Raw genomic sequence first — 22,324 nt, 5'->3', positions numbered from 1 at the left:
TGATTGTAGCCTGTGGAATGTTGTCCCACTCTTCTTCAATAATTGATCCCAGACTAGTAACACAATTATTGCTGTGTGAAGTTGCTGGATATTGGTGGGAACTGGAACATGCTGTCGTACACGTCAATCCAGAGCCTCCCAAACATGCTCAATGGGTGACATGTCTGGTGAGTATGTAGGCCATGGAAAAACTGGGGCAGTTTCAGCTTCCAGGAATTGTGTACAGATCCTTGCGACATGGGGCCGTGCATTATCATGCTGAAACGTAAGGTGATGGCGGTAGATAGATGGATCTCGTCACGATATCTCTGTGTATTCAATACCCTGGTGAGGACAACGAGCACGTAAATGAGCCTCCCTGAGACGGTTTTTGACAGTTTATGCAGAATTTCTTAAGTTGTGCAAACCCACAGTTTCATCAGTTGTTGAGTTGAGTTTATTTTTATTTTTACAGGGACAGTGCACATTAATCAACGTTTGGGTAAAAGTGCCGGTTTTAGCCAGCCGGCTAATTTTCAACCGCAGTCCCTGGGCAGGTTATTAAAAACAATTACAATATAGACAATAGCAACATAGAACAGGCAAGACATAGCAACATAGGACAAGCAAGACATAGCATACAGACAGAGCAACATAGGACAAGCAAGACGTAGCATACAGACAGAGCAACATAGAACAAAAAGCAGCAAGACAAAATTCATAAAAGCAACAAAGTGTTTCCACACCTCACAAGCTACAGACAACAGACAACATGGAAAGCGGCAACACACAGCTAGGGACCATGTTCACAAATCTGATTGACCTTTAGCCATGTCTTCAAGCATTTTGTGAAAGTGTGATATGTGGTGCAGTTATGTGTGTCTGATGGCAGTGTATTCCAGACATGGGAAGCTCTCACAGAGAATGCAGATTTACTAAAGGTGCTTTTCCTTAGGGGAACTATACAGTCACCTCTCATGGCAGACCTTGTGGATCTGCTGCCATATGTCTGGGTTTTCTGTTTAACAAAAATATTGCGTGGAGGGGTTAGCCAGGCCATTAAGGATCTTGAATACAAGACATGCGTCGGTGTATTGCACAAGATTTTCCCAACTCGAGAGCTCATGCTTTCTAAGGATGTGACAATGATGATGGCTATTGGGCTTCCTATCAAGCACTTTGAGAGCCTGTTTGTAGACAGACTGAATAGGTTTTAATGTTGTACAGCAAGCTTGGGCCCAACTAGTCAAGCAGTATGTTAAGTGGGGGAGTATCATAGATTTGAAGTACAGTTTTACTACCTCAGTAGTCAAACAATTTCGTATAAATCGGAAATTAGCTAGGTTGAATTTGGTTATTTAAATTACCTTTTTCACATGCTTTTTAAAAGAGAGGTTGGAATCAAGTATGATGCCAAGGTACTTAAAATCGGATACCACCTGGAGCTTCTCCCCTGACACATAGACATCTGGTTGGCTGATCTCAGTTGATCCCACAGGTGAAGAAGCCAGATGTGGAGGTCCTGGGCTGGTGTGGTTACACATTGTTTGTGGTTGTGAGTCCAGTTGGATGTACTGCCAAACATTACATTCTCTGGCAACAGCTCTGGTGGATATTCCTGGAGTCAGCATGCCAATTGCACACTCCCTCAACACTTGAGACTTCTGTGGCATTGTGTTGTGTGACAAAACAGCACATTTTAGAGTGACCTTTTATTGTCCCCAGCACAAGGTGCGTCTGTGTAATGCTCATACTGTTTAATCAGCTTCTTGATATGCCACACCTGTCAGGTGGATGGATTATCTTGGCAAAGGAGGAATGCTCACTAACAGGGATGTAAACACATTTGTGCAAAACATTTTAGCAAAATAAACTTTTTGTCCACATGGAACATTTCTGGGATCTTTTCTTTCAGTTCATGAAACATGGGACCAACACTGTTCAGTATATATCATCATGACTCAGCCAAAACAGTTGACTTTCTGCTTTCTGGCAAGTCTAACTGGTTCATTGGCTGGGGGAACACCTTTATTTCTAATACATAACCCACTCTCCTCCCAAACGTGAATGTGCAAGTCATATTGCAAAACCAACAAAGGTGTATATAAGGCCAATACAAAGAGGAGAGCAGGTATTGCATTTTGCGTTAACACACTACTTGGCTCTACAAACCACCGCTGATAGCAGAGAGTAAGTGAATGCATAGCAAAACTTTTAATCTACTCTTCTTGCCTGTTTAGTTATAGGTTATGGTTGGTTTGTATAAAAAGGGAAGAAAACATGCACATTCAATATATTTATGCAAGTGCTGCTGGATATTCTGAAGTAGGAAACTGACAATAAAGAACATTGACTTTGTACTGCACACTTCAGAGAGGTAACTAGTGTGCAGAGCCTTTAATTTTCTGTCTTTCTTACTAATAATTACTGTTTTTTTTGTTCTCTCTTTAGTGTCTCTCACACTCACATATTTTCCAGTCCGAGGTACTGTATGTTGACCTGATCAATGTTCCATCAATGTTGAACTTTTCAGTTTTAAGAATGGACAGCTATTGAAGTGCAAAATACTGTAGCCAACATTTACCCTGGTTGTCAGTCTGTTTCTGCTCTCTTGCCAACATTTCATGGAATTTTCATGCAAAACTTGGCTATTGAAGTAGACTTTTTAAAGGCCCAATGCAGTTAAAAACGTGATTTACCTGTGTTTTTCGATATAGATAATTGTATCATTTTAATTTAAAACAATCACGGTAAGGTACTTAATTGTTACCCAGAAATTATTTGATATTGAGATTTTTAAAAATGGCTACATTGGACCTTTTAACCTTTTCTTTTAAACACAGAAACAATTATGGATATAGAGTTTGCTTATTAAACAGTAAATTGCATTTTGCCCTTTAACTCTCTTTATAACCTTGTTGTAAGAACCAGACATTTTGTCAGGCCGTACTAGGGTTTCATTTGGTAGAGATTAGGCACGTTCTCACTGCACCTTAGCTCAGGGCTAAGAGCCTCCTTAGCCAGGGGCTAAGAACAATGCAGTGTGAAAAGGCCTATTTTTTTCCCCTGCCCCGTATAATTAAGAATTAGAATACAATGTATTTGAATAGGATCTCCATGGTCTGTGCTTTAACAGGTCGTGCTGAGGTCATCCGAGTGATGCTCAAAGACCAAGGGGCAGAGTTTGATGAGAAGGTCATCACCATGGAGATGTGGAAGGAGAGCACTCTCAAAGCCAGCTGTGTGAGTAACCCGGTAACCAGTGTACCATAGTCAAGTTATGTTATTGCATTTCACATCACTTTTACATGCAGACAAAAATTTCTTCATTAATTCAGGGGTTGGTGGGGAGGGAGTAACCTTCGGGGGGGGGAAAAAGTACTTTCAAAAAGTGAATAAATGTGTATCCTTGGCTGAATGTTTACTGATACACCGTCGACAATGTTCTCCTAAAAAGGTCCGTTTAGATAGCAACTGAGCAAACATGACACTGGCAACCCGGGCTTCTAAGCAACATTACCCATGTGGGCCTTACAGAGAAGGAGAGAGCCCCTAACAAGCCTTACAGGGGGAGGTTGGATGCAAGATCAGCCAAACAGAACTTGATAAACATATCAATAGAAAACATACCTACCACAAATACTGTCTTCATAAAAAAAAGCACACTGTGCATTATGCATAGCTCACAAGGTGTTGTTCATACACTTATAATGCATTATGAAGAGGGTATTCATAGGAGGTATTCATCTCAGAATCATGAATTTGAATCATGATGTTGAGATGCTAAGTGATTCAGGACATGACAAATCCCAATTATGATTTTTGACAGAGGATTAGAAGTGAATTGTTGATCGTTTTTTCCTTTGCTTTTTGTACACAGTTGTTTGGTCAGCTCCCTATATTGGAAGACGGTGACCTCACTTTGTACCAGACCAATGCCATAAGGAGACATCTCGCACGGAAACTTGGTAAATGGAGAACAAACAGACAATCCTGCTTGCAACATATTGAAATTCATATTGACTCACTCAATATGTCTTGATCAATCCTCTGCTCCAGGACTCTATGGCAAAGACCAGAGGGAGGCTGCTCTCATTGACATGATGGATGAAGCCATTCAGGATCTCCTAAACAAATACATAAAACTGATGTTCGAGAAAGATGTAAGTGTTCAAATGTATGGTAAATGTAACCAATTTGATCTAAACCCATAGTCTCCCTGATAATACAGATCTGTTGCTGGATCTTAATTTGACCAGTTTTGTCACAGTAGTAAAATAATCCTGCAGCAGGAGGATTTGGTTATTCTCAAAAAGGCTTTTACAGAAATGTGTTTTGTTTACGTGAGAGATCTAGTGAGAGAAAGATAACTGCTTATGGTACTACTAGGGCACTTATAATTTCCTGCAGAGCAGGAAAATTCTCTGCGACAACAGTGATCAAATGAATATAGTATATGTATATCATAGTATAGTAGTAGTATAGTATTGACTGTAGGAAAAATTGCCACTTACCTACTGTAACTGTAACTGCAATGCAAGTTTGATTAGATTGAGCCCCAAAATGATTAAGAATGATATTTGGTTCCCCAGGACTCCGGTAAAGAGGGGTACCTTAAGGCACTGCCAACAGATCTCAAGCCCTTCGAGAAAACCCTGTCCGGCGATAAAGGAAGCTTTCTGGTTGGCGACAAGGTACATTCACTTATGTTTTCTAATTATCATCAAAGACGTCAACTGGCATATACTGTACATGGGGGTAGGGGTAAGGGGTTAGGGGTTGTTTTGGACCTGGACTTCTCATGTACTCATGCTCTCTTCCTCTCTCTGGCAGATCTCCTTAGCCGACTACGCCCTGGTGATCCTGCTGATCCACCACCAAGTCCTCAGCCCCCCCTGCCTGCATGCCTTCCCCTCCCTCCAGAGCTACCTGAAGAGGCTGTGTGCCCGACCCAACCTGCATGCTTACTTTCATAGCGACGACTTCAAGAACAGACCAATCATTCCTGGGAAGAGAACCTAAAGTCCATGTGGCCTTAGTCCTCTTATCGTACCTCAATATTATATCATATCTAATATGCCACAATATGTTTACATTCAACCAGAATGGATCACCTTGAATTGTAATTTGGCTGTATAATGAGTACTGTGTGTCTTGGTGGAGTAGGTTTCTGTCTGTTTGTGCCTGGTACCAGATGTTATTGTTTAATAAAGGACATTTGCATATACATAGAAGTTTTGCTATTGTTTTGTGTGTCGAAAATATTGGCAGATACATTTTATATAAAAGCAATAATACCCTTGAGGCGGTGGTCTATCAGATATATTGTAATGACTAGGTCGTTTTCCAGCCACCTTCTCCCAGCCGTGACAATATATCCAATATACCATGCCCTCCTGGGCTTCATTGCTTAAATATTTTAAATGTAATATTTTCCTTTTAGAATAAGTGGTAGTAGAAACAATTGACTAAAACATTGTCTCAAGTATTCTATTACAAACAGCAGCTCAACTTACCTACAGTGAAGAGCCAAATGTGCAAGTCATGGTTGTTGTCAGGTGTCAAGTTAAGAAAGAGTGTGAGGAGACAATATATAGGGAAGGAGGATCAGGTTTGGTATTTGCAGTCATATATAGTGAGCATTTATACTGAACAAAAATACAAACGCAACATGTAAAGTGTTGGTCCCATGTTTCATGAGCTGAAATAAAAGATCAACAGAAATGTTCCATACACAAAAAAAAGCTTATCCATCAAATGTTGTGCAAACATTTGTTTACATCCCTGTTAGTGAGCATTTCTCCTTTGCCAAGATAATCCATCCACCTGACAGGTGTGGCATATCAAGAAGCTGATTAAACAGCATGGTCATTACACAGGTGCACCTTGTGCTGGGGACAATAAGAGGCCACTATAAAATGTGCTGTTTTGTCACACAACACAATGCCACAGATTTCTTACGTTTTGAGGGAGCGTGGCATTGGCATGCTGACTGCAGGAATGTCCAACAGAGCTATTTTAACAGAGAATGTAATGTTAATTTCACTACCATAAACCACCTTCAATGTCATTTTATAGGACTTGGCAGTACATCCAACTGGCCTCACAACCGCATACAATGTGTAACCACGCCAGCCCAGGGCCTCCACATCCAGCTTTTTCACCTGCAGGATTGTCTGAGACCAGCCATCCGGACAGCTGATGAAACTGAGGAGTATTTCTGTCTGTAATAAAGCCCTTTTGTGGTGGAAAAACTCATTCTGATTCACTGGGCCTGGCTCCCCAGTGGGTGGGCCTGGCTCCCAAGTGGGTGGGCTATTGCCTTCCCAGGCCCACCCATTGCTTTGCCCCTGCTTAGTCATGTCAAATCCATAGATTAGGGCCTAATGAATTTATTTCAATTGACTGTTTTCCTGATATTTACTGTAACTCAGAAAAATAATTGAAATTGTTGGATGTTGCATTTATGTTTTTGTTCAGTATAATTGAAAGAGACTCATTGGGCTTAGGAAATGTCAACTTTTTGCAGCTCTACATTTGTTTGCTCTCAATTTCCCAATTTACTGTGGTTTGGCCTAATTTCAGGCATGCATGGAATTCATGGACAGTTAAACTGTAGCATGTTCATGGACCACACCTTAGAGAAGGCATTTTTAAATGCTCACATGAGGAGATATGCTTGAAGATACATCTACAGTACACTCTTAGAAAAAGGGTTTAATGGGTTCTAAGGCTGTCCCCATAGGAGAACCTTTAATAAAATCCTTGTTTTTCCCAGGTATAACTTTTTGGTTTCAGGTAGAACCCTTTCCACAGAGGGTTCTACATGGAACCTGAAATGGTTCTACCTGGAACCAAAATCGGGTTTTTACCTGGAAACAAAAATGATTCTCCTATTGCGACAGCGGAAGAATCCTTTTGGAACCCTTTTTTGTAAGAGTGTAGACAGGGTGACTCAGAATGATAAACAGATTTTCTGGTATGCACTGGGTGGCCACAGAAGTCTTTATGCAGATCATGAGATTTTGCCAAGTCATAGACATTTCCATAATAGTTGTCTGTAGATGTAAAGTACTCACATTTGCGTTACCCCATATTTACACCAAGAACCTTCTAGAGACATACATAAAAAGCACACATCTTGCCTCAAGTCATTAAGCCTATATTTTTCCAAAGAATAGACCTAGGTTAATATTGCAGTTAAGTACACTGAACAAAAATATTAATGGAACATGCAATAATTTCAAAGATTTTACTGAGTTACAGTTCATATAAGGAAATCAGTCAATTGAAATAAATTCATTAGGCCCTAACCTATGGATTTCACATGACTGGGCAAATGCACAGCCACGAGGGGGCCTTGGAGGGCACAGGCCCACCCACTTGGAAGCTAGGCCCAGCCAATCAGAATGAGTTTTTCCCCACAAAAGGGGTTTATGACAGACAGAAATAATCCTCAACCCTGGTCATCCCTACTGCCTCTGATTTGGCATGTGCCCCTGGCTATCCGTATATTTAAAAAAAAATATCTTAATATAAGTCATTTGAAATTATCTATAATTTTACTTTTGATACTTAAGTATATTTTAACATTTACATTTACTTTTGATATTTAGGTACATTTAAAACAAAATACTTTCAGACTTTTACTCAAGTAGTATTTTAGTGGGTGAATTCAGTTTTTAATTTAGTGATTTTCTAGAGTAACAATTAGGTACTTTTTCCACCACTGTAAATAAGTAATTGACTTGCAGATGGTGAGAACGTGACTATAGACTTGAAGGTCACGCCTTAGACTTTGCTTGGGATTTGCATGACTGATATCGCAAGACTACAGCATATTGTTGGAAACAAAGAAGCTTTGCAACTCATTCAAGGCAACAGCGTAACTTCAGTGATGGTAAATCAGTATGACTTTGCAGAAAGCTGAGGAACGCCGTTTGGGTCATAAAGCAAGTGGTCAAAACGCAATATTTTTAATACTACGCAGGTGCGGGCGCAAAGTTAACGCGTTCACTCGTTAAGTTAACGTCTTCACGCGCTAAGTTAATGCCTACACCGTCAAATATGCAGGTGCAAATGTGCTTGCAGGTGGTCCAATGTGCTAAATAAACTGCTGCAAGCGGTCCTGCACAGTCAAATTAACGCCTACAGGTGCTAAAAAATGTTTTGTTTTTTTTAACATTTATTTTACTAGGCAAGTCAGTTAAGAACAAATTCTTATTTTCAATGACGGCCTAGGAACAGTGGGTTAACTGCCTGTTCAGGGGCAGAAGGACAGATGTGTACCTTGTCAGCTCAGGGATTTGAACTTACAACCTTCCGGTTACTAGTCCAACACTCTAACCACTAGGCTACCCTACACCTACACATGATAACTTGTGAGTTTCACCAGGTTCATATATTAATATTGCTAGTTGATTTGTTATTATGCATGTCTGCATCCTGGGAGTAGGGGAGTGTGTACTTACGTTTTGCCCTGCGTGCTCAAATCATTTTGATGCACTATGAGAGGTAGGCAGGCTTTTTCTGACGTCTTCAGAAAAGTTTGATTCTTTTAAGCACAAAGTCATACACACAGTGTTTTGTTCATGAATAATGTTGTATATTTAGAGGTTACTCATAAGTGGATGGTACTGTTAAGATGCACTTGTAAGTGTACTTTTTTAGGATGATATCAACATTCTGAATTCAACATGTGGTTATATCAGGCTATTGTATGTGTGAACGATGGCTTGCTCCTCGAATGATCCCAGTCCCTTGTATTGTGCATCTGTTGTAGAAAGAGGCGACGATTCGCAGAACATATGAGCTCTACAAAAGCTCTCTTTTCTTTTGGATGCAAGCATGTGGTTTTTATCTATGTAAAATATATGTTATGTGTTGATGCATAATAAGGAGAGGCTGTAAAAAAAAATGTATTTGAAAATCATTTTGATGCACTATGAGAGAAAGAGTCTATGGTTCTCAGAACACATGTGGCTCTACAAATGTTTTATTTTATTTTGGATGCAGATGCAGGATGCAGAGAGTGAGTTCTGCTTGATTAAAACTACCACACACAACGCAGAGTTACAGCGGTGCAGTACAGCACCGGCATTAGCTAGTGGGAAAACCCCCTTTTGGATCTTTACATGTTTCCTTTTCGGGTTTAGTATAGTTCAGGGTTCATATCGTTTGTTTATGCTCGGGGAGATTGAGGAGAGTTCAACACATGGGAAAAGGTACCACCCCATCTTTACAGTAGGATTCAGTCTGGATATCGGTTGGTCAAAGTGCAATGGCAGGTAACAGATTGTGTGTATGTAAATTGAACATTAGAGGGAGCCATAACCCCATTAAAAGGAAGAAGGTACTGCTGAAGTTAACGAGCAGCAAGGTTGACTCACTTTTGCCCCTGATGCCAACCAAATTAATGTGATGAGGGACAAGGTTGATGATTGTGGCTTAAGAGATCCTGCTTTAATCCGGAGGCAAAAATAGACATGGTTTTTAGGGATGCTGACAGAAAAAAAATGCCTTTCTTGCAACTCTCAAGGTGAGTTACACTTTTACACCAACAGACACATTTGTTTATGGCAATATGTATGACTTGAGTAAGACATTTGTTTTTTATGTTATGTAATGTGTCCTTCATTTACTGTTTGCCTTCTGTGTGACAGCACTCTATGATGGCGTATACAAGTAGGAGGCCGCATGATTGCGGTCTGTCTGGTACTTGGGGGTGTAGAGCCACACATTTTTTTCAGAGAGGCTATATAGGCAAATGTGTCGCCTACAACCTCCTGTGCCAAAACTGAAAGAAATTGCGGAATATGACTCAGAAGTTGGAGAAGGTAAGTAACTTTAGACTGTCATGGATATTCTGTGACTGTTAATTTGCACTAAGTTTGAAAACATATTAGGGTTGTAGTTGTTCATGAATACCTTTCCACATGGATTTGGTTTCCTTTTGTTGGCAGTCAATCTTTTATAAGGGTAGTGATAATCAGTTTATTGTTCTGCTAATTTGTCCCAAAACACGGTTATTTAACTATCTAAGGTCTAGTTAGCACAAACTGTTGACGAGGCACAGGACGTGGTCATAGAGGCCACCAAACAACTGGTCATGTTGGGTTCAGTGCGATACATTCGTACATTGGAGGAGAGGGATGCCCTGGTGGAGTCAGCCACGAAGTTCTACTTAGAAAGCAGGCTACGGGATGCTCTAGAGCAGTGAGTTTCCACATATCTCAGGAATCTCATAAGTTGAGTTAAATTCTTTAGGGCAAATTCATTATGTTACTTTTTTTTGCTTTATGAAATAAAAGTGTCTGGAGTGTCTAGGTCTCCTGCCTTACATTAATAGACCCTCAAGCCTCTTCAGAGAGGTTTTCATCTACGTTGAGAAGCCTCTTTTGGCCAAAGACATAGCTTCTCTCTTCAAAGCAGGGCTCTCCCCACCTGGTACCAATCAAAGAGCAATAGAGAGCAGAGTCGTATGTTTCTGGAGGGACTGGCTGCTGGAGGTGGAAGGTTAGATGCAAAACCATGATCATTGAAGTAACACGGCCCACATCAGTAAAATATATCACCTAATCACTCTCACAACTGTGGGACACCATGTTCTTTCACGTAATAGATCAATTAAATACCAAACTACTTTCACTTAGAGTATCGTGTTCTCCAATAAGTGTTACTTATGGACCCCCCCCCCCCTCCCCTTCTTTTTTCAGAGGGGAACGCATACCCTTTAACCCTGGAGAAGGTTATCATTTTCACTTCGGGGGCTTCAGCCATTCCACGGCTGGGATTCCCAGCGGAGCCACAGATACAGTTCTTACATAAACAAGAGAAGGAGGCTGCCAGGATCTTCCCGGAAGCAAATACATACATATGTTATTTTAAGGCTGCCAATACACCCAACTTACGCAGCCTTCGGGGAGAAAATGGAGAGTGGAATTCTACAGTCACCAACATTTGGTGTCATTGTCAAAGACAGCCACCCTAGTCATAGACTGTTTTCTCTGCTACCGCATGGCAAGTGGTACCGGAGCACCAAGTCTAGCTCCAAGAGGCTTCTAAACAGCTTCTACCCCCAAGCCATAAAACGACTAAACATTTAATCAAATGGCTACCCAGACTATTTGCATTGCAACCCCCCTCTTTCACGCTGCTGCTACACTCTATGCCTAGTCACTTTAAATATCTCTACCTACATGTACATATTACCTTGACTAACCAGTGCCACCGCACATTGACTTTGTACAGGTATGCCCTGTATATAGCCTCACTATTGTTATTTTACTGCTGCTCTTTAATTACTTGTTATTTAATTATACTTTTATTTATATAAGGTATTTTTCTTAACGGAATTGTCGGTTAAGGGCTTGTATGTAAGCATTTCACTGTAAGGTCTACATCTGTTGTATTTAGCGCATGTGACAAATAACATTTGAATTAATTTAAGGGGAATTATCTAAATGTTTATTGCATGACTTTCTAGTAAAGTTCAGAATACTGCAGCCAATGTTAATTGGTTATGTGTCCCAAAAGGTTTGATATTAAAGTTTCCGACAGGATCGACCATCAGCAAAAGAAGTTGTGTGGTGAAAGTTTTCCAAAAAATTACAACCAATCAGAATCAGTTGTTGTAATACATAATGCAGCTTTATTTTAATTAATGTACGATTTCTTAGTCGGTAAACTGAGAATTATGCAAAGCAGTTAAGTCATGTATGAAAAAGGACTATAATGTTACAATATGTGCAATGTTACCATAAATCTTACAGTAAATATGGACAACATTTAATTTACATGTGTTGGCAATAAAAACAGACACTGTAATTTTCACAGGTTGTGGTGCAGCAAGTTGATGAGGGTAGTGGAGAAGCACTGGTGGGAAAATGGTCATTAAGTCTCACCATCTACTTGGTTTTGCTTACGGTGAAGCTGTTGTCCATTATGTCAGGTCCCACAGCTCCATGTGCTCATGATCACTGGTGATAAGGTGTACAATGGTAGTGTCGTCAGCATGTTTAGGTGTTGGGTCCATTCTGGGGATACACATTCTTGTGATAATGTAAAAATCTAATTTGTTATTACAGGGTTTTCACACAGAGGCCTGAGTCTGCTAACCAGTTTGTGGGTCAGGATGGTGTTGAAAGTGGAGCTATCAAAGAAAACGCACTCTGGCGTATGTAAAATGCATAATTGACAAATTTGTTGGGACAACAGGCAAACTGGAATTGGTCCAGTGAATTTTTCACCCACACAGACACTGCAGTCAAAATTGTCAACCAGCGGCTCTCTATCCTACGGTGGCTGAAAAGGTTTTGCCTGACGTCAAACATTAAGAGATTCTGATTGAAGTGTCTGAAAAAATTAAAACAGAACCATAAGAGCAGATTCCTTTTTTGTGTAATCTTTACTGGCACAGTGGTTTTAAAATAATGTCTAATTGTAGTCACTTTCAATTGATTCATTGACTCCAAGAACTATAGATTGTTTGCAGTTTGTAACATGAACACACAACTGACATTAAACGTTGCTTGACCGTAGATTGGGATACATGTTTTAATAACATTTGATTGGACTTAATGTTGCATACCTTGCAGAGTTGTGCATGCCAACCAGGTGAGAATCACCAGAATTAACTGTGATACTTGATGAATCAGGTCTTCTCTGCTGTTCTATCAGCCTCCCTCTTGCCCACTCCAAGCTCCTCTTCATGGTTTCCTTTTGCAAGACACAATTGTGTGAAAATAAAGTGGAAGGAATGGGAACCCTACTCCTTTGAAGCAGTACTATATAGGACTGGTACATGCCTGAAGTTGTTGTGTTACCCTAATTAGGCTTTGATGGAATGTAAATATTCCAAAAACGAAGTGAACGTTAAAGTCTACTCTGTTAGAAAGGTGTAGATGTAGATGTTAGCAAAGGTTAGCAAAGGTTTTACAAGGTTGTCACTGGCCAAATTTGCTTTATATGAGCTTTTCAGTAAAATGCTAGCAGTAAAATGACAGCCACTCCGGCTGAAGAAGTTGCCTACCTTCAGCTGTTGTTCTGTTGTCCTGCTTCAGTACTAGTCGATAAGTCACATTTAGGTAGCTTGTCTTCCTTTAGTCAAAGATAAAGCAAAATAGAGACAGCATAGTCCAAAAATCAACAACTACCAGGATTAATAGCGTTAGCCCCAGCAGGATGTTTTTGGAGTATCACCGTCGTCTAATCTATGTATGCCTGGCCCTGCATTCAAGCAACAATTTTGCTAGTATGTAATTTACCTTGATAGTATTAACATAGTTCAATGTGTTTCCGTGGCGGTTATAGTATACATGTTTTTTTCCGCAGGGCTTTTAATAAAACACAAGACGGCACCATTCACTGCGGTTAGCAGTGTGGCCGGGCAGAGTTTGAGGCTAACTACCGTTATATGATATAATATGGCAGGGTTTCAAGACTACCAACGTTAGCTAAATTAGCTAGCCAGTATATGATTCTGGTGCTAGATTCATGTTAGCTGAATTTTATAGCCAGTGATGAGAAACAGATCCTTCCACTCTGGATAATAAACTTTATGATTCAGTAACAACAAATTTCAAAGTCAAAACCATTAAGTTGTGAAGGTTCATACTCTGCTTGCAGTGGAAAAGGAAGTTCTTTCAAACTGTTAAATCTGGTTGAAAGGAGCTAGGGAAATTGGCTGGTAAAATTAGCATATTAAAAAAAATGTTAAGTTAGTGTGTATATTTAGCAGCTGTAGGCGTTAATTTGACTGTGCAGGACCGCTTGCAGCAGTTTATTTAGCACATGTTGGACCGCCAGCAAGCACATTTGCACGTGCTTATTTGACACGTGTAGGCGTTAATTTAGCGCCTGCACCTGCAAACATGAAACTCAAACCGGCTGCGCGTGTGTGCCATCATGCATAAATTGTTTTGTCCCCCCACACCAAACGCGATCACGACACGCAGGTTAAAATATCAAAGCAACTCTGAACCAATTATATTAATTTGGGGACAGGTCGAAAAGCATGAAACATTTATGGTAATTTAGCTAACTAGCTTGCACTTCCTAGCTAATTTGTCCTATTTAGCTAGCTTGCTGTTGCTAGCTAATTTGTCCTGGGATATAAACATTGAGTTGTTATTTTACCTGAAATGCACAAGGTCCTCTACTCCACTAATTAATCCACACATAAACCGGTTAACCAAATCGTTTCAAGTCATCGCTCCTCCTTCCAGGCTTTTTCTTCTTGTCTTTATATTGCAATTGGCAACTTTCATAAATTATGTGCATTACCGCCACCGACCTATTTCGTCTTTCAGTCACCCATGTGGGTATAACCAATGAGGAGATGGCACGTGGGTCCCTGCTTCTATAAACCAATGAGGAGATGGGAAAGGCAGGACTTGCAGCGCAATCGGCATCAGAAATAGAACTGTCTTCTATTTTAGCCCTAGGCAACGCAGACGCTCGAATGGCGCGCGCAATAATTGAATAACATAGATTTATAAATGTATTTTGCAACGCTCACTCAAGTGACGCGAGTGGTGTAGTCAGCCTGTTAGCCCTTGGCAACGCAGGCGCGAGCAGTGTGTGTGCAATAACTGAATAATATAGATGTTTTAATTTCTTTCGCAACGCTCGCAAACGCGAGCAGTGAAGTCAGGGTATTACTTCACACGAGTAGCATTGACAATATTGCGTTTTGACCACGGGCTTTTTGACCCACACGGCGTTCCATACAGTGCTGCCAATTTAGTAATTTTGTTGCTAGATTTACCAACTTTTCAGACTGCCCTAGCAACTTTTTTTTTCAAACAGCTCCTAGCAACAGATTTAGCTACTTTTAAAAATGTATTTGGAACTTTTAGCAACTTTTGAAAAGTGACTCAAACGCTGAAATGCACGTATTAACCCTCTAAATGACACAAAAACGATTTTCTCTGTAACACACTCAGTCACAACACACGTGCCTGGCTGCAAAAGTGCATTGTGAGTTACGTCAACAGCAGGCGCTCAGCTCAGGCAGCAGCAGGCCAGCAGCAATTCCAGCAAATTGTTAATCATTGTTGGCTGACTGCAGCAGTAGTAGTACGAGATCGAAGAGCCAAACCCAATGAATATAGTTGGTCACGCATGTTTGATCTTGAACAGAACGCACAACATCAATCAACATCGTACAGCCGGAATTACAGAAAATAGTGGAAGTCTGTACCGGAACAAATGTCAAATCATATTTTTTGCAGAGTTGGCCAGTCAATTTGAGTAACGTGATTGTGTATTTTACGTAATGACGTAGTTTTACGTTACAACGTGATTTAGCAACTTTTAGCAACAAATCAACCTGCCTCTAGCAACTTACCCTGAAAATTAGTTCACAGCACTGGTTCCATAGTTACTGTCAGGGACACCACGACTCTTACAGCATAAAAGTAAGTAACTAGCTATAGACAGTAATGCCTTTTAAACATTATAAAGCGATGTGCAATAGCAAATCTAAATTAGGATTTTACCCCTCATACTAGCACACAGACAGCTGTCTGTCGTGCACTCACTGTGTCATTTAATGAAGATAGTTTTGAACTAGCCTAGCGATCAAGGACTAATCGTTTTTGCAACTTGATCGTCGACGGTAAACGAAAAAATACGACCGAAAAGCACTGTAGTTAGCTGGAAGTTAGGCTATTTTCTTGGTTTAAACGGAGGGTTATTATGTAACGGCACAACCGATAGCCCTTCTACCCAGTTATGCATGGTTGACGTTTTTAATTCATTATATTCTAGCTAGCTGAAGGTGCAATGTTTTCACGCGCAGATTAAAACTTCGTATTCGAGCATGTCTATATTTTAGTCGGTTGAGATGTGTTGTCAGACAGTGGCCAAAGCTTTTTATGTTCCTTGCATAACAGTGGTGTTGGGTGAACTTGACTAGACCAGAAAGTACCCGGATACTCGATATGCTAAAAAGACCCACATACTGGTCACACTGACAGATTTGATTGGCAACAAAACTATGTCAAGCAATATGTAATGTTGCATGGCATTTTCACATGCAAATAGCACTTGATACTATACCATACTAAATGTACTAAAATCAGCTATGTAATTAGTTGAAATATCAATGGGACGCAGACTTGTCAGAATCCATGTAATAAGTCAGACTAATTCAACTACATTGATTTAAAATATTTTTATTTGAATAACTTGACGTGTGTTGTGTTCTTGTATCCTCTCCCCAGTGGGTCGCTACACAATCACCTACTTTGGAGTCCGAGGTATGTTGAGTCAGTTAATCCTATTCAACATCACATGATAGAGCCTGGCTATTGTTTTGAAGTAATAATAGCCTACTATTGGAGAGTGCATTCACTGTTATAAGCTTTTCATATTGATCATTTATTACTAAATCATTCCTTCAATTTGACAGACATAAATGTTATATTGTGATGGAGTAAGATTGCTTGAAGTCAAAGACAAAAGCCTTGCAAATTCTACTGCGCATATTCATAAACTTTGCATTTAAGTGTAATATCCAAAGACATTATCTGTCATTCATTACCCAATAGCCCAGGGTTTCCCAAATTGTGTGTTTTAGTTTTTGCCCTAACACTACACAGCAGAATCTTGAAGTTTTGGTAATTTGAATCAGCTGTGTAGTATTAGGGCAAAAACCAAAAATGTTCACTCCTAGAGGTCCCGAGGACCGTTTGGAAATGCTGCAATAGCCTACTGCTAGCAGCTTGAATCACTACTCAAAATTGTGTTTCTATTGGTTTTAAACTGTAAGTGAAGTCATTCCAGGTAATCTTATCACCGTGTGTGATTTTTCACACAAGATATGACCTGGATTTCACCCACAGTGGCAGTTTAGCCTAACCCATACATTTTTGATTGTTATCACAGGAAATACTTGTAGTATTAGTTTGGCCTGCTGGCCCCCATGATCACTGTTCATGAACTTAAACAGTTTTGTTTCCAAAGTACTCCTATTTGTTTACATTATTCATGGTGCTTGAGCAATGAGGAGGGCTGGCTTTCTGTCAGGAGCATGTGACCCAGAATAATGTGGAGTGCACTGGTGAACAATTGTGTCATGGGACTAAGGGTTCATTGACTTGAACCCATGAAAGGTTTTTTACTTGAATAATCATGAAAAGTTGTGTAATAAATATTGCTCTAGTCTGGAAATGTATGTATTTGCCCAACACTAGTGCTATGTATGACTTGTTAGATCTGTGCCAAAGCGTCTTATGATTGAGATCTGTTTTGGTTGACCTGTGCTAACAGAGACTCTTGTTTACCACAGGGCGCTGTGGCGCTATGAGAATCATGATGGCCGACCAGGGACAGGAATGGAAGGAGATCGTGGTGGACTTTGCGGACTGGATGAAGGGAGATCTGAAAGCCACTTGTGTGAGTGGGGAATGGATCATTCCTTTGTTACCATCTTTTTCATTTGTCAACCTGTTCAGTTTAGCCAGTGATGGTCTAGTGATAACAGCTGGGATGTGCTTTTGAAGGATGATCGGTTTGTTTAGTGTACACTGTTTGTTTCTACAATCTCTGCCTGCGCTTTCCATGATTCTTATTTAAGTAAAGAGATTCATCTCTTGTTCCATTATTTACCTGTATCTTCTGTTATCATCAATGTAGATTTGATTCAGCTACAACAAATGTAAACCCCCATGTCCCCATTAGTTGTTAAAATCTCTAATAAATATCACTTCCATTTTGGGGTTTTAGGTATTTGGTCAGTTGCCCAAGTTAGAAGATGGAGGATTTGCCCTGTACCAGTCAAATGCCATTCTGAGGCATTTGGGCCGCAATCATGGTAATTGATCTCAATCGCTATGTCATATATTTACATTGTTTTCCTCACTCTATTTATCCTTTATAATCTATCAAATATAGGTGAAAGTATAATTGACATTTTCTGCTTAACTCGAATACACACACAGATGCCTATGGGAAAGATGGCAAGGAGGCTGCCCTCATTGACATGATGTGTGATGGCGTTGAGGACCTTCGTCTTAAATACGTAAAAATGATTTACCAGGAATACGTAAGTATTCATGAAAGCTGAAAATCGGACTACGGGTACAGTTCATAAAACGTTTTACCTGTACTGTGCAGTAAACATTTGTTTCAAAGTGTAGAGACCAAACATATTTTATTTAAATGCAGCTTAATGGGTAAACATTTATGAAGTGTCATTATGATGAATCACTTTCTCTTTTCATAGGATACTGGTAAAGACGTATACATCAAAGACCTTCCTAACCACCTTGACAAGTTTGAAGCTGTGATGGCCAAAAACAAGACTGGTTTTCTTGTTGGCGACAAGGTAATCGGTGCTGCAATGCACCCAAAAATGGTGTTCTTGAATAAATGGAGTTCTAATATAGTACATACTGTAATCATTAGTTTACCTAATGCATGAACTAAATGGTTTGGTTCTCTTATCACAGTACTGTCTGTTACTTATCACAAAAGTAGAATGAATAAAGCAGGCATCCCCATTGAAGTGAATAATGCGAGATTCTATTTCTATGATCCCTATCCTACGTAGCCTTCCTTTGCTGACTATAGTCTGTTTGAAGTCCTTCTCAACCACCTGGTGCTCTGCTCCAGTTGCCTGGATACCTTCCCCTCCCTGAAGAGTTTTGTGGAGAAGATGTCTGCCCGTCCCAAAATCAAGACCTTCCTAGACTCTGAAGCCTACAAGCAACTGCCCATTAACGGCAATGGCAAACAGTGAATTCTGCTGAACAAAGGAGGCTAAATTCCACCCCTTATACTGTAACCTGAATGGTCATGGATAATAGCCATTTTTTTTGTGTGTCCAACTTACACATTAGCCTACAATAAGCTTGTAGTTAACTTTATGTACAATTGTTAGATACTAATGACTTTTGTATGACATGATGAATTGTAATTGTCATGTGTGTAATTGTCAAGCACTTTTGAACTTAAACTTGAAATTTAGTAGACATTTACAGGTTCTATAGTACATGTATCACTTCTTTGCAGTTCTGTGAATATTATGGCAATTGCCATTATAATGACAAGCCATGAAGAAGAATTGGTACAGTACATACAGAAGATGGTCAGTAGGGGGCACTCCTCTCCTTGGCCTTTTGGCATACCGAGGTAAAGACCGATTCAGATTGGATATTCGGCTGTAGTTTTCCTTTGTCTTCCAACAGCAGTTAGGGACCAGCAACATAGTGACAAATCAAATTTTTCACATTTCAATGGCTCTTTAACCATTGCTCCTAAAACTTTAAACTGGTTCTAGCTAACCCGATGGAATAGACATATTGCACACTTTTTTTTTTGTAGATTTACATCTCGCACTATTTTTTTTAAATTCAATAGCACCCACACATTTTAACAAGGTTCATGGTGTACACTCAGTGGGCCTACATATTGCACACCCATTTGTTTATCCATTTGCATCTCACGTGATTTTAGTTTCATTTTAAATGTTTTTCAATGTTTCTAATTTTAATTGCTCCTTGGTCATGTGACCTACATTTCTCAAACTACTTTCAGAGTATCCACTCACTAGCAATATATATTGCACACCCTATAGTTTGTCCATTTTAATCTCAGGTGATTTTACTAGAATTTTTTGGTTTTTCATTGTTTAGAATTTAAATAGCACCTACTGGACAAAAAAGGTTCAGGAAGTCTACTGACTACCCTTCTATATTGCACACCCTTTAGTTTGTCCATTTTCATCAAACATGATTTTACATAAATTGTGTAAACTTTAGAATTTCAATAGCCCCTTGGTCATGTGACCTACTGTCCTCAAACAAGGTTCAGAATGTACACTCAGTGGACCTACATATTGCACACCCTTTCGTCTGTCCATTTTACATTAATTTTCCTGCCCTGGATCGTGTCACTCACACCAATTCACTTGGGCCTTCTTCCTGGGGCCTTCCTGACCTCCAGGCAGGCCCCCAGTGACCTCTGACTCCCTGCCTGCCTGCCCTCTCCCTGGGCCTGTGAGTATAGCTTACTCCCTGGAACTACAGACCTCCAGGCCTCTGCACCTACTCTCCCTACCCAGTCAACACCCCTCTTCCTTCGCCTTAGAGTATAGCTTACTCTCTGGAATTACAAACACGTCTAGTCCCGGCTGTCAGGAACCATGTGCACATGGAAACCCAAAACAGACTCTGCACCTGGTGACCTGCCCACTTTTTCCCCACTCAGAGACTAAGTCCCTACTCCAACAGCCTGAGTGCCTACTACACAGCCGGAGTGCTGCCCCCAGTCCGGCCGCCCCTGCTCAGACTGAGTGCCCCCCGCCTTGGGGGAGGCCTCGTGCACCTTGTGACCCTTTGACTTCCACAGCGAGTCACAACCTGACTCGAAGTCCCACCAGAGCACGGGCGACCACCACCTAGTCCCCTACCTATCCAGAGCCCAATGTCAATGTCTTACGCCTTCTATCCGCCTGCCTGGGCTCTCACACTCTGTGTCTGGCCTCTGGCCCATCTGCGTGCCCCTGGTAACCGGTTAGTACAGAAGGATGGTGGTGGAGGAAGACGCCTTCCGTTCCTGACAAAAGCTTGGATCGACGGCTGACTTTCAATAAATCGCAATGTGTGAGGTTCTCTGCTACGTACGAAACCTTGACCCTCAACCTTGACCCATTCACTTGTCTACGAGTGAATTAGCACCAGGTTCTCCACAAACATGCGGTGCGCATCAGGAGAGGGGTGGCAACTCATCCGGCTGCACCCCAACCCCGTCATGAACGGCTCTAGTCACCAAAAGAAGCAAGCTATGCCGGGCCAACCGAAGATCCTCAGCGCTACGGTATCATTACGTTTAGGGCTATCCACAGGTGGTAGCTTCGCAACATTGAATCCTCAGCCAAGCACATACACCAAATGTCTGAACCTGCGGTTCCTCTCGTACTGAGCAGGATTACTACAGATGGGTACGCTCCTTTGAATTTCATGAAGTTGACATTCAGTGATCCCTGCCCAGTGGGTACCTAGGCTTCTTCCGTCCGTTTTCTGAGGTCTGCAGCAAATCAATAGGTGTAGATGGTGCTACCCACATCAGATGTAGTCCTCCCTCCCCATAGAAGATACCTCTCTCCACTTCGTAGGGCATGAGCCAGATCCATGCAATTCCGTGTCACTGCGGGTTCAATGGGTTAAATCTCTGCCTCAAGTCTAGTGAGCATAGAGGAGACCTCCCCACCTACAATGTGTGGTGTCCCGCACTCAGGCAAGCCTGAGGCCTGGTAGTGTCAGCTAATGGTAAGGCACATACCATCTCCACTACATGCTCCAAGGAGTGTGGTGAGAGCTCCCACATAGAATGTGAAGAGTCCCGCACCCAGGCGAACCTGAGACCTGGCAGTATCCATAACCGCTAAGCACATTCCATCTCCACCTTAGTGCTCCACTGTTAGCGCGTCCAATCGAAGCCAGCGTTCGATTCAAACCTTTGTGGCTTAGAGTTAGCTAAGTATACGGGGGTGCGTGTTTAAACGTTTCACCACAGCCGCTCTGTGATCAGACTGATGCCAGTACTGTACTTTCAGCAGCTGTCTCCCAGGACTTAACTCCCCCCTCCCAGCTAAAGCCAGGGATGTGTTCAAGCCATCATTCTCAGATTGGCTTCCTGTTAAGGTCAGGATTAATTTACAAGAGCCCCGCAGCAAATCATTGAGTCTGGTGGAACCGCCCACACATTTTCATGCTTGACCGAAAGCCCCATATTCCAGGATCGACTGCCGCCATCCGTAAACGATCAACAGCCGTCACCATCTGCAGGTAACTCCAGTTTGGATTGCATCGTTAGCGACACCTGAAAACAGGTGACACAGGGAGGGATCGGAAGAGTCCTGCTAGAGGGCTACCTCGTTATCTCCCTTACACCCCGTGTACTAGAGACAGTTTTCCTCCTAGCCGTTGGAGACTCCCTCAAACAGGTGACACACAGAGTAGGAGTTGGAAGAGCCCTCCAAGGGCTATGGTACTATTTATCCCGAAGTTATGGAACTGACTTTTCCGTCTTTCCTTATCCCCTGTCTTAACCTATTCGATGTAGTCACTCTCAGCCGGACCAGGTTTTCGTTCGACCTGAAGGCACCTTCTGCTCCAGTTTGTTGCTATGTTAGGGCCATCTGCAAGCAGGTAACACAATGTATGGTTTGGGGTCGCCCATATTTGACTTTGCATTCATTCAGGAAGCATGGATCCCCAATGTCCTGGGGTAAGGACTCCTTAAGAGGGTCATAGTTACTCTTGCCGTTTACCTGCGCTTCATTGAATTTCTTCACTTTGACATTCAGAGCAATGGGCAGAAATCACATCACGTCAAC

At 41.2% G+C, this 22,324-nt stretch overlaps 2 protein-coding genes and 1 long non-coding RNA gene across 4 annotated transcripts; 2 read left to right on the top strand and 1 right to left on the bottom strand.

The window, feature by feature from the left end:
• Positions 1 to 2,068: 2,068 nt before the first annotated feature.
• LOC109906033 (glutathione S-transferase P) lies at positions 2,069 to 5,213 on the top strand. Its single transcript, XM_020503678.2, has 7 exons — positions 2,069 to 2,169; positions 2,431 to 2,463; positions 3,116 to 3,222; positions 3,860 to 3,947; positions 4,039 to 4,142; positions 4,572 to 4,673; positions 4,813 to 5,213. Coding segments are annotated over exons 1-7 (624 nt in total). The 5' UTR covers positions 2,069 to 2,168; the 3' UTR covers positions 5,002 to 5,213.
• Positions 5,214 to 11,602: 6,389 nt separating this feature from the next.
• LOC109904695 (uncharacterized) lies at positions 11,603 to 14,266 on the bottom strand. 2 transcript variants are annotated; one of them, XR_004203053.1, is made up of 4 exons: positions 14,116 to 14,266; positions 13,010 to 13,077; positions 12,569 to 12,696; positions 11,603 to 12,333 (listed from the first exon to the last, which is right to left on the bottom strand). It is a non-coding gene; the product is annotated as an uncharacterized LOC109904695 (long non-coding RNA). The 2 variants fall into 2 exon arrangements; XR_002257195.2 differs by having other exon boundaries at positions 11,603 to 12,014.
• Positions 14,267 to 15,274: 1,008 nt separating this feature from the next.
• Positions 15,275 to 19,138, top strand: LOC109905299 (glutathione S-transferase P-like). Its single transcript, XM_020502593.2, has 7 exons — positions 15,275 to 15,398; positions 16,206 to 16,241; positions 17,273 to 17,379; positions 17,710 to 17,797; positions 17,925 to 18,028; positions 18,209 to 18,310; positions 18,536 to 19,138. Coding segments are annotated over exons 1-7 (627 nt in total). The 5' UTR covers positions 15,275 to 15,397; the 3' UTR covers positions 18,725 to 19,138.
• Positions 19,139 to 22,324: the final 3,186 nt, after the last annotated feature.

The sequence above is a fragment of the Oncorhynchus kisutch genome, linkage group LG15, assembly GCF_002021735.2.
Source record: "Oncorhynchus kisutch isolate 150728-3 linkage group LG15, Okis_V2, whole genome shotgun sequence".
NCBI lineage: Eukaryota > Metazoa > Chordata > Actinopteri > Salmoniformes > Salmonidae > Oncorhynchus > Oncorhynchus kisutch.
Note: the sequence above shows the minus strand (reverse complement) of the source record. Positions and strands in the feature narration are given on the sequence as shown.

Bases quoted from the DNA above. Each gene is read 5' to 3' on its own strand.
- LOC109906033 (XM_020503678.2), top strand. The intron at 3,223-3,859 runs GTGAGTAACCCG...TTTTGTACACAG, and splicing joins GCACTCTCAAAGCCAGCTGT to TTGTTTGGTCAGCTCCCTAT. The intron at 4,674-4,812 runs GTACATTCACTT...TCTCTCTGGCAG, and splicing joins GCTTTCTGGTTGGCGACAAG to ATCTCCTTAGCCGACTACGC.
- LOC109905299 (XM_020502593.2), top strand. The intron at 16,242-17,272 runs GTATGTTGAGTC...TGTTTACCACAG, and splicing joins CACCTACTTTGGAGTCCGAG to GGCGCTGTGGCGCTATGAGA. The intron at 17,798-17,924 runs GTAATTGATCTC...ATACACACACAG, and splicing joins GCATTTGGGCCGCAATCATG to ATGCCTATGGGAAAGATGGC.